This window comes from Centroberyx affinis, unplaced genomic scaffold (assembly GCF_046629955.1).
Source record: "Centroberyx affinis isolate AG114_WGS23_722 - 3 ecotype Tasmania unplaced genomic scaffold, CSIRO-AGI_Caff_v1 ptg000287l_1, whole genome shotgun sequence".
Classification (NCBI taxonomy): Eukaryota; Metazoa; Chordata; class Actinopteri; order Beryciformes; family Berycidae; genus Centroberyx; species Centroberyx affinis.
The window spans coordinates 153,957-166,089 of record NW_027278966.1 but is presented as its reverse complement, the minus strand read 5'-3'; the positions used below and the strand labels follow the sequence as shown (position 1 = coordinate 166,089).

Sequence of the window (12,133 nt, the reverse complement as noted above, 5' to 3'; positions counted from 1 at the left end):
TTCAGCCATTTTGGCTCAGAATCTTGAGAGAATATCCTTTTTTTTTTGTCATCAAAAAATTAGAATCCCTGGATCCAGCTTTATCGGTTAGTAATTTGTTCTTTCAATATTGTAAATTTATTTTTTTACAATGATTTATTTTTTTGCACTGTGTAGCAAAAGCAACATCTTTATGCATTTTTTTTTTGTTTTGTAATGTACAGGAGTACACAAACAAAGAAACCATTCCAGGATTTGTATTTATTTCCAAGCACAGTGTTGTTTGTATTGTAATATAGATATTGTCTGTTTTATACATGATGTTGTCATCTGTTCCAGGATAAAATGTAACACCAAGGGCTGGTTTTTCAGACATAAAACATTTAACTCATGTTCCACATTAAAGTTCAGACAGATTTCATTTTGGGAGAATCCTGCCCTATGTAAGTGCCTGCTCATCAATTCTTCAATAAAGAGACTAGCAACGTGTGGGCTACTGTTCAAGTCATAACTATAAGATAAATATGAGGCATTGTCAGGAAACATGTGACCTTCTAACCTTCATAAACATGGGCATAGATTTAAATGAACTGCACATTTCTGAAAAAAATCCTTACCGGCTTCACCAAGTGTACAAAATATTAGCAACATCTATTCTTTCAATGAAATACACTCATCAGGTGAAAGCTATGATCCTTTAATAATTTCACCCATTAACTCCAGTTTAGCCATGAAGGGGAAATACAGATCAAATGGAAGAGACGGGTTAAAGAGCCATTTTTAAGCCGTCAGACAATTAAAATGAGGATTGTGCAAGAGGGCTCAAGCTAATCTTTGGTGGGTGTTCCTAACATTTTGTACATTCAGTGTATTCTTATCGAATCGAAACCAACATCAACAACTGATAATGATTTGGCAGCTTATACAACTTGTTTCCATACATGCATCCATGCATGACACAAAGACAAAGTCGTCAGTTAGCATTAGATCTTTATTTCTCATGTCACTTTGAAAGCTTACAAGGAGCTTACATTTAACTTGGGAATTCTCAAATGACACAAGCAAAGATTATATACAGTACTATAAACTGTCAGCTATGATAAAGGAGACCAAATGTACACATTTTGTAGTTCTTTCCGTAGCATATGTTTTCTGTAAGGTATAGTTTTTTTTTGCCGGAGGCAGGTGCCCATATCCATAAAGCATTCCTTATTTCCATACTTAACTCTTTGCAATTACAAAAATATCAGATATTTCTTAATTCTTTCAATCCCTGTGTTGACAAGTGCGTCTTGATGCAACTCCTCAACATTATTGCTGCATTAGCACAGTAGTAAATTCTGGAACTCTTAAGTAAACATATATAGTAAAACATGGCTATTAGCGACTTTTTTCTTTTGTTTTTTTCCTCTTACAGGTTCTTTAAATACTCAACACACTTTCAAAGTGCAAAAAACAGATCCGAAATTAGAAAAAAGGTGCAAATCATACTACAAAAATCTGGTGAGAGCATAAAAGAGGACATGGCACTTCTAGCATGGTGTGGAAGTGTGAACAGAAATGTCTGGAGTGAGGAAAGAAGAATGGCATTTATTTCTGCCCAATGTGTCACGGTAAAGAGTCAACATGAGCTTGGCTTGTCCTGATCTACGGTGCAATTTGGCCTTGGTTTTGTCAATGCATTGAGCAAGTGTCAGGATTCGATTGCCTACAATGGTTCATCCCTTGTTTTTTTTCCTTGCCTCCACTTAAGTCTCTAAGTAATGCTAAGGATAAATTACAAGTGAAGGAATAATTGTTCGCAAGATATCAGCATTCAATTGCCCGCAATGGTCCCCCCTTGTAATTTTCCTTGCCTCCACTTCATTTCATAAATTATGTTTGGGGTAAATTACAAGTAAATTAATAAGGTTGCATTTTCTAGACAATCTGAGAGCCACCACTGACACAGAATCTGATCTCCCTTCATTCTTGGCCTTGACCACATCTAAACAAAATGTAAAAACTGACTTAATAAGTTGTCTAAACATAAGTAAAGGTAGGAGTTTTTCCTCTGACTACAAAAACAAAGGAAAAGCTTCTGCCCCTAAACAAAGTAGCTTAGTATCATCCCAGTTAGTTAAATGATTCAGCAGGGACACTGTGATTGAAATGGAAGATTGGAACTCAGTCACTTAGAAAGGAGAGAAAATATTGATGAATACTGAATTGAATTTCACTCACTGAGGGGTAACAAAAAAAACTAGGAAAACAATCTGATGAAATGAAAGATGCCAGAACATAAACGTATGCATCTCAAAAAGGCAAGGCATTTTCAGTTCTTTCTGTTGGAGTGACTTTTGAATCTTTAAATATCTACTTTTTGTTTTAAACATCATCAATATCTACAAAATGCGCATGACCATTTTGTACACAGTGATTCATTTTCCGCAACGTCAATGACAACTTGTAATCATGTACAGCATGGCGCCCCCCCACTGCCTCGGAGGACAAAGTCCACTTAAAGCACTTTACCTGAGGTTTCATTTAAGAATGCTGCAATTTGCCTAAACAGGGAGTCGTAGAACATACGCGAGAGCACACGTGCACGCACACAAACACACTCGCAGGTGCCCGCACACATGTTGTGCGGATAAGCACGCATACACGCAGCGTACACGCTTGCACACAAAGATATATCCCCGCAGGTTCATCAAGCATGCTTTCAGAGGTTTCTGGGGATATGACGCCTGCATTAAGTGGGGGGATAGGAAAGTCTCGTCTGGATTGGGGAGGATTTTTCGGCTCCTCTTCTAGTGGATGCCATGTAGAGACTCCGTGGTGTGAGGCCGGGGGAGTCCCACGCACAGAGAGCCCAGAGTCTGACGAGGCTGCTGCTGTTTTTTCTGGTGGGGCTGCTCTGCTTTAGTGAGTCTTGCCCGGCGCTTTAGGGGTTTTTTGCCCCCGCCAGAGTCAACACCAGACGTTTCAATGGGTTTCTGCTGCCCCCCGATGTTTCTCCACTGGTAAGTGACTAAAAGAGGCTCTCCAGAGTGTCTCTCTCTCTTCCTCCACAGAGCGTTTGGAGTTCAGTGATTTTTTTTTTTTTTTTACAGGCTAGGTAAGCCCCCCCCCCCGCCCCCAGGGGAGGTCAAATGTGGTCAGCTGGTGTTGAATGACTTGACCCCTGACTTTTAACCCTCTGACCTGGCTGTGGTGTTGGAGGGGGGGGGAGTGGGGCCTGGGAGAGCAGGGCCAGGGCAGGCAGCCAATCACTAGGGGGATGAGGAGGAAGATGTCCTGCCTGTGGAGAAACTGTAAAAGAGAGGAGACAACAATAAGAGATCAACTCGGGCTTTTAATCTACTGCACAAAATTGGAAAAAATAATAACGTTTATAAACTGCTTTAATATTGAATAAAAGCAGACATCATACTCATAAAATAAATTAAAACAAGTAAACACAACAAGGCACTGCAAGATAACAAGATAAGAATTAATCACAAAACAGTAATAATAATACTAGAATAAAAGACATCACACAAAAGCAAGACTATAAATATAACTTTTAGGAAGTGATAAAAGATGATAGTTATTCTGCTAGCCTAAGCTAAAGCTTAAATCAATGTAACCCAATGATTATGGCATCAGATCAACTTTTCATAATTTCCAACTTCGCCGTGGATTCTGTTGCGCATAAAATCAGTGTGTCTAAGAAGCCTTTGTGAACTTGGCCCCAGGGCCGAGACCTTACCTCTGCAGCCTGTGGACCATGTGAGCCACCAGAGAGTCGGAGATGCCGGGGTAGGCCTCCTCAGCCAGCAGGATGGCCGTCCTCAGCTCGTCCAGGGCCATGGGGTTCCCGTTCACCTGCTCCTGCCTCGCCTTCAGCTGGGAGCGAGGAAGGAAGGAGAGGGTGAAGGTGAGAGAGTGGCGGTGAGTGAGGAGGCCGATTTTTAGTCATGGATTTGAGAGACGGGTTCCCAAACAACCTCCAAATAGATACGCATTAGACCACAGACCCCCCATTTGATAACATGGTGTCCCAAGTAACTCATCTGAGAATAGTTTTGGTGTTTGATTTGACTTGATTTGACAGACCTACATAACTGTCTGTACTGTAGCAGGGGAAAATGAAACCTCTGATCAGAATAGTCATCCTTTTGGGTCTTATACACTCTCATTGTTCTGACCTCTAGGGAAAGAAATAATGGTGAAACTAAACCAGTCCACTAACCCTAACCCTTTTGTTGGGGACCCCCTGGACTCCTCTCAAGGACCCCAGGTGGTCCCTGGACACCACTGCTTTGGCTATCTGGTTATTTCTGCAAGTTGTAAGATGGGGAACTTTCTGTGGAATAGTACCTACTGGAACTGATCTTGGGCCCAAGGGTGAACCAAAATGGTCCCCCCACATCTACAAAACATTCAGCCAGAAACACATAACATAATATATTACAAGTAGGCCAATTAAGTGAGTGAAGGAGAGGATTTTGTGGCCAACCTGTCCTTTGGTTATCCAGAGGGAGCTTCTTACCTCAGCCAGTGCAGGAGAGATGACTGTGGCCAGGCTCTGTGAATAAGGCCTCTTTGGAATGTCTTTTGTCTGCAGAAAGATACAGAGATCTGAGAACGGGGGCTGAGGGAAATAAAAGTAGCACAGCTTTGCCTTGGGGGGAATTTTTAAATCACCACGGCATGCATATTTCCCAAATAACATCACACCTTTTTATCATGGATTACGCCTTACATAACGGTCTGCATTATTGGCACACAAAACCTGTTCTATCAGAGTAGGGTGCAGAAGCCAAAAGGATCTGATAGTGGATCGGTTTTAGCAACTGTTAAGGTCAGGATTCAGGGAGGGAATCGGATCCCATGTTGTGCTGAGGATTGCATTAGTCAGGAACACAACAAGGCAGGAAAACAGCAGTCTCCGATTTGAAATGAATAGGAGCTGCATGCTAAATGAATCCTGCAACATCTCACCTGCTCTGTCGCCCCTGACTGCCCCTCCCCGTTCTGCAGCTTCTTGGGGTCTTTCTCTCGGATGGTGAAGATCCAGTCGTCGCTGCCAAAGTCGTTCCCGCCCGACGCCTGGCCATCTTGCTCTCTGATTGGACAGATATTACAGAGGCTTTTAATATTCATTGGGCTGAGTAATTAAGTCATGCATATTAAGTGCTTAACAACTGTGAATAAGTAATTTTGTGCTGATCATAACAAACGTGGGAGGACAAGTGGGACAGAGTGAAGCCAGAGAGATTTTTCTCCCCCTCAGTAGGATCTGGTATAACTTTATAAAATTCTAGATAGCATAAAATAGCATTAACAAGTGCTTTAGGCATAATAAAATAGTATAAAAGCAAACAGATAAGCAATAAATATACCAGACATGGCTTACAAACAGGGTTACAGAAGAAATATAAGCACAGTGTACATTTTCACAGAACATCAGAAAAAAACAGAATAACCATTGTTAGACAGAGGGCAACAGATCTTTGTAATAGTTCAGACTTACGAGTCTGACTCGTCGGAACTGGACTCTGTGGTTCTAGACTGTTCTGCCTTCCACCGTTTGTACTTGTCCACCAGTTCAGTCAGGTAGGAGGTCTTCTTCGCGTGGCGAACGATCAGCTTATGCTTCAACAGCTCTTTGGCAGTGGGCCTCTGTGGTGATGAGGGATGACAAAAGGGAGAAGGAGGTGAGATGAAATGAGAGAAAACGAAATCAGTCTTTACAAGCCTGAGAGAGTTATCTGTAGAGACACAAACACACAAATCTTCAAATACAATCCTCAATGCTCACCTTAGTCTGGTTGAATTTGACAGGTGAAATAAACCTTTGTGCAAATATATGTATCTACACATAAGAATATCAAAATCGCCACCTGTTGAGGTGCAACATACTTACAAAACTGGGCTCTTTGTTGAGGCAAGCCTCGACAAACTCCTTGAGTGGTTTGCTGTAGTTGCCCTCCAGCGTGGGCGGGTTGTTCTTTGGGATGAGGAATAAAACCTTCATGGGATGGAGCTCTGAGTGGGGTGGCTCACCTTTAGCCAGCTCGATGGCTGTGATGCCCAGAGACCAGATATCAGCCTGGAATGCACATGGAGACACAGAAAGAACTATGATAGCGCTGATACAAGTGCAAAGTAAAGGCTAACCAATAATCAGTGGTGCCAAGAATTGAAGCTTATTCTGTTCTGTTGCAGTCATTGTATGTCGCTCCAGATAAGAGATTCAGCTAAATGCCTAGAAGGAGAAATGAAAATGCAATACATGCCTTTTAAGGAACCAACATAACTAACCTCTACCAGGCTCAATTTACTGCTTTCATGCTTCCTTTGAACCTCAGCACAGATAGCACACACTAGCAACCTCTGCAGATATCCTTGACCTTTGACCTCACCTTAGAGTCGTAGGCCGACTGTTTGATGACCTCTGGGGCCATCCAGAAGGGCGTGCCAACAAAGGTGTTGCGTTTGATCTGGGTGTCGGTGAGCTGGCCGGCCACGCCGAAGTCTGCCAGCTTCACCTCTCCTTGCTCGGACAGCAGCACGTTGGCAGCTGGGGAGGACAAATGAAAGGTTGATGTGATGCAGCTCGGGGCTTAGGAAATCTCATAACACACACACACACACACACACACACAGTGAGTGAGAGTCCATCTCTTCGGGCCCTTCTAAAGCATTTGTCAGTGCCATCTATCCGAGTTGCCAATGCATTTGATAAAGGGGAAACAACTGTCAGAAGCCTTTTAGCGAACCGCCGCATGCATTCGCCTCAATTCCCCGATGAAATACAAACTATATAATGAATGAATCCAGAAGTGGATGTCAATACCATTAACGTGTTATATGATCTTAGTGTGTGCTCACTGATGCCATTTAGTCAACTGAAACCCAAGTGTTCTCTAATAGCAGCACTGTCAATCAGTACCTTTGATGTCCCTGTGGATCTTCTTCTCAGAGTGCAGGTACTCCAGGCCCTTGAGGATCTCTCTCAGGATCGTGGCGATCTGAGTCTCGTCCAGAGCGCCGGGCTCCAACTACAGGAAAAAAGAAAAAAAATACAACAACCATGAGTCGTGGTTAGCCTAGAGACAGAGAGTCTGACTGATAAAAGTTGTTGATTCAATTCCTGGCACTGACAGGAAGGAGTATTTTTGGTGGATGGTATGACATCTATAGGGCGGTCAGCTGAACAGTAGCCTTGAGCAACTTCCATCTAGCCAAAAATATAGCTTTTATTCAGTTTAAAATATGCCATAAGGGATACTCAGAATGCAGAACAATAACCCAAAAACATTGGCCACAATTTTTGGTGTAAGATTTTGGGAAAAATAACACCTAGGAGTCTGTCAGCGCAGCATGTTTGTTAATACAAAGAGGCGCCGATCACAAGTACAGAGCTCAATGCAGCAATGATGGGCAGGCATGAATCACTTACCAAATCTAATGCTGAGCCTCCACCTAAATACTCCATGATGATCCATAACTTTGTGTCCTGGAACAGTGTTGAAAGACAGAGAAGAGAATGAGCTGCTGGTGGTGAGAATAAGGGGTCATTAAGTACTTAGCGAGTTATATTCTGGATAAATATTCACAGCTCACTTATTACGCTGGGTACTGGCTTATTGCGAGGTGTCAAGAGTCTGGCGCATTCCTAAACAAGTCATGATGACACTAATAAGCACTTGGTGGGTGTCTGAAGTCCTCTCAGGCTAATCCCCATTTAATTTGGGATTTCAGGGAAAAAGTGGGTAGAGGAAGAGAAATCCTTTTATGTCTCATCCCATTTGCTCAGCTGGAGGTTTGACTTATGGCGAAAACAGATGCAAAAAACATTGACGTAAACAAAATTAAAGATGAGAGCCTGCCTTTACTGTCACCCTAGGAATTCTCAATGCATACTGTATTTACTGGCACCTTGTCCTGTATGATATTAAAGCAACAATCAAGTGCATGCTTACATTTACATAGTGGAATAAGACACATATGCCAGGTCCTGTGTATTTGAAGTGGATCAACTGAGTCACATTTAAGTCAATGGCCTATACTGACTCAAAGTTCTATTGCAGTAGGACAATAGAGACCATTTAGTTGATGGTGATAATCTGCTCTGTGTGTGTATGTATGAGTGTGTGTGTGTGTAACCAGTGTCACCTTCAGGTATGAGCCGTAGTACTTGGTGACAAAGGGGCTGTCACACTGGCTCAGCACTGTGATCTCTTGCTGAATGTCTTCGATCTCGTCCTCGGCTTCCTCCAGGTCTATGATCTTGATGGCCACTACCTTCTGGGTGCGATTGTCGATGCCTTTGAACACCTCGCCAAACGAACCCTTGCCAATCCGCTCCAGCTTGGTGAACAGCTCCTCCGGATCCGCTTTGACATTCTGGCAGGGAGGGGGGGGGGGGGGGGAACAAAGCAGGGGAGGAAAGGGAAGGCCGGGAGAGAAAAAGGAATGTTTGAAAAGAACAAAACGTTGGGGAGTAAAACAAAACACCAGCAGGGTGCCATTCTTAGAGGATACATTAATTCACCCAATGCCACTCTTTGTATGTGTCTGAGTGTGTGTGTGTGTGTGGATACAGAAAGAGAGACATAGAGTGCAAGGGAATTAGTGTAAACATTGGATAATAGGCACGTCAATTAAAGAATAATAACAATTTAAATAACACAAAACATGGGCCTAGCTTACATTTTATTTCTCACAAGAAAATGTCTACAATTTAGTCAAGTCCTCAAGTCCTTTCAAGACACAGCTGTGCCTTAAGGGATCATTATTGTTTTTTATCCCATGTGATATCCATTTTGCAATGTCAATGTGATACTTTTTTTTTTTTATCTGAAATTCATCTATGGACTTTGCCTAGAACCATTTACATATGACCCGATAAGAACGAAAATCATCCTTTAGAATGTTTTCACCTATACATGATTTCCAGATTTTCTGGCTTTTGGACAGACTTAGTTGCTATAGTTGTTATAGTTGTCAGATGAGTCGTTTTGTGCTGACTTAAAAGATTTCCTAAGATCATATAACAACCTTTGTTGAAAGTCTTCCATGTCTGTGATCACCCCTGTTGAGCTCTGGGAGGAGCAACAAGCACACACCTGCTGTCTGAGGTCAGCCAGTGTGTCTAAAGTGAGTGATATGAAGTTGATTGCTTAACCTTTAGGTAATTGGGTTAATATTTAATTCCTTATCAGTTTGATTATATAATGTGTTTGTCCATTTATGGCTAATTCCAGTGTTCAGCTGATGTATTGTTTGTGTATGTTTGGAAATCAGTCTAATTCCATTCAATGCCAACTGAGAATTTGAGTTTATGCATTTGTGTTGAGAAAATATGTGACTGTTTCTAAATGCCATATGGATTTCTCTGTTTGTGTGCTCTATACAGAACCCACCACTTAATGACGTTAAAGGGAATGTCCAAGCCACAATAAATCTCCTTTTTTGGTGGAACCTGCCGTCTCCTCTCCCTAATTCCAGTGCCTCATATCCAACACTGAATGTTCCTAGGCTCCAGCCCTCGCCAATTAGGTCACACCTAAAACAACCTTTATGGCACAATTCAAACTCATTCTGAGGCCATAAGGAAAGCAAAGGCACAAGGTATTCTGCATGAGCTGTCTTTGGGTGGTCAGAAAAAAAAGCTTAGGTGGGCCTCCTAAAAGTTAATTAGTCAGGCAGAACCCTGTATTTGTTTGGCGATTCCAATGACAAGGCAAACGTCCAATATTTCCAGGGCTGCGTGTCTATCTGAGGGTGGAATGAATAACCTACTTGAACGCCACAGGAAGTGGACTAAAATGACTGAATTCTCCAGAGGCTGTTATGTGGGAAACACAAGAGCAGGCGCTGACAAAATAACTTCCTTTTATGACCTCTTTTGAGCAGAGAAAGGGTCAATATGTTCATTTTGAGACAGCTAAAAATGAAACAGCTGCCTTCCGTAATAAGGGATCCTTTTGGCTTAAGCTGGCCGCCCTTAAAGAGATTTATCCAAGAAACCAAACATTGGTTGCGCTAATGGATATTAGTGCAGTGCAGAACTGATGGAAAGTGGTTAAGTGACAATGTTATTTTTGAATAAAACAAGATGTTTTTATTTGGGATGGGCTTCAAATTGGGACAACAGCCTCCAGTCAAAATGCTGGCTAACTGTGAATGTGGCTGCCAAGTTTACAATTTACTTTGGCGGGTAACAAACCTGTGTTAAATCACTCCTTTCAATTTTTAACATTACAGCTAAGAAATGAAATTGGCAAGGTAAACACTGATTCCACTTGCCACTGTGTCCTGTAGTTTCATTCCCTGGTTGGAACAATCCTCACCTGACAGAAAGCAAAACCTGCCTTATAACCTAGGATGAGTTATTATGTCCTTAATTGACTAAAGCATTTATTGTAGCGGAGTCCCAGCTGGTTGTATATCTCTAATGCATCCTCCCCATATTCTGCATTGCATTTCTTCACAGCCAGCTATGAATCCAGACCATGGAAATCTGCTAACAAGCCTGTACAGGGAATATAATCTGGTGCATGAGGTAGTTGACATCACGAACAGTTATCTACTCAAGTTATCTACTCAACACAATTATCCCCCATAGGCAGAATCCTAAAGATAGCAGCAGTACCACGAACAAGGCTCGTGCGTGCATGATAGTCACTTTGCACAGGGAGGCTGGATGTGCCTGCAACATGCCTACAGCACTGAGGAGTCGGGTCAGTGTGCGGTACACGGTGCTGTGCAAACCCACAGCAGGGAGTGAGCACTGGGTTGCAGTGTGTACATTGTGTTCCAGCAATGACTAAAAACAGTTAATTGACGTCACGGAACAAATACAAAAGACAACTAGCTTACCTGCATCCCCGGCAGGTTACCCTGAACAGGGGAATGGGCCATGATGTTGACTAGATTTGCGCCTCGTCCAACAACGCAGTGCTGTGTTCTCCTTGGCTTGGCTTATGTTTACACTCCGGCTGAGGTACGATAATGTTAACAATCCTTCAGGACACCTATCCGCCCAGCCGTACTGTAAAGTCTCACTGTCTCGGTAACGTTACTATAATGAAGAGAGAAAAACGTCCTTCCTACACGCGCTGATATACCTTTCCTGTATCGGAACAACCCCAAGTCTCCCAAACAGCTGAGCAAGCTAACAGACGTTTGCTAATGCTAACTCTGAAGCTGGGGAAATCTCCTGCAACTGCAAACCAGAATTCCGCAATGTTAGCTTGCTAGCCAGTTGGCTAAGCGTTAACTAGCAAATCCGATTTCCTCCGCAGTCGAGCTATGCTGCTACGACAAATTTAAGTTCCAGGAGATGAAGAAGAATTTAGCAATATATTTCACCGTTTACTTACTGACACTTTCTGAAACCGTATTCTCTCGCTAACGGTGTTGTCAGCTAGCTAACATGGTTAGCTTGCTAGCTAGCTAGCCAACGCAGACGACCTGACGAACGTTCTGTCAGCAAGCTGGCTAGGAGCACATTTGTCTGCATACCGCAAATGTCGCCCACAGAGGAGTCTTCAATAAACCGATTACCCAGCTCTTATCTTTTTACTACTTGTTTTCCGGAGCTCTAAAGGTCTGCCATTTGTGGAAATGATCAGCTCGCCAATATTTTTGTTTTCTCCCTCACTTTCGTCCCGTACTCTCGGCCATCTTGTCGGTGCTGTGACGCCTGGGCGGATCCGGATCCGGATCAACAACAACATCCTCACCACGACTCTCCACCACCTACAGCCCAGGTGATGCTACCAGGTGGGGTGGACCAGGGGCTCCCAAACTTTTTCAAGTCAGACACCTAAATAGACCTACAGTAAACCACGGCCCCCTGTTTGGCATAACTGTGCCCCAAGGAACCCCATCAGAATTCAGGAGGTATGATTTAGTCCAGAACTTCATAGCTGTCTGTAGCCGGGGGGCGAAACCCATTATCAAAACAGTCATCCTTACACATGTTCTTATTGTGTACTGAATGAAATAATAGTGAAATTAAACTATTTCTCATTTTGCTGGGGGTGGGCCGTGGAATCCCCTCAGGGACCCCCGGAGGTCCTCGGACCAGACTTTGTGAACACGGCTCTAAACATCATAAAGAGCAGGCTACACTAAAATGCACTTTACATCATTTTACATAAATTTTGCATAT

General features: G+C 42.8%; 1 protein-coding gene across 3 annotated transcripts; it reads right to left on the bottom strand.

Moving 5' to 3' along the window:
- Positions 1–256: 256 nt before the first annotated feature.
- Positions 257–11,643, bottom strand: stk24b (serine/threonine kinase 24b (STE20 homolog, yeast)). 3 transcript variants are annotated; one of them, XM_071514642.1, is made up of 11 exons: positions 10,837–11,643; positions 8,128–8,358; positions 7,412–7,468; positions 6,902–7,010; positions 6,372–6,529; positions 5,873–6,058; positions 5,480–5,628; positions 4,948–5,071; positions 4,496–4,564; positions 3,713–3,849; positions 257–3,273 (listed from the first exon to the last, which is right to left on the bottom strand). In XM_071514642.1, the coding sequence occupies exons 1-11, from the start codon at positions 10,876–10,878 to the stop codon at positions 3,234–3,236; spliced, it is 1,302 nt and encodes a 433-aa protein (XP_071370743.1). In that variant the 5' UTR covers positions 10,879–11,643; the 3' UTR covers positions 257–3,233. The 3 variants fall into 3 exon arrangements, with proteins under 3 accessions (XP_071370743.1, XP_071370750.1, XP_071370757.1); XM_071514649.1 differs by lacking the exon at positions 257–3,273 and having other exon boundaries at positions 3,709–3,849; XM_071514656.1 differs by lacking the exons at positions 257–3,273; positions 7,412–7,468 and having other exon boundaries at positions 3,709–3,849.
- Positions 11,644–12,133: the final 490 nt, after the last annotated feature.

Excerpts from the sequence above, each read along its gene's own strand:
- stk24b (XM_071514642.1), bottom strand. The coding sequence starts at position 10,878 with ATGGCCCATTCCCCTGTTCAGGGTAACCTGCCGGGGATGCAG. Across the intron at positions 7,011-7,411 it reads GAGGCTCAGCATTAGATTTG|TTGGAGCCCGGCGCTCTGGA; the intron begins GTAAGTGATTCA and ends TTTTTCCTGTAG. Across the intron at positions 5,629-5,872 it reads TCAACAAAGAGCCCAGTTTT|AGGCCCACTGCCAAAGAGCT; the intron begins GTAAGTATGTTG and ends TCATCACCACAG.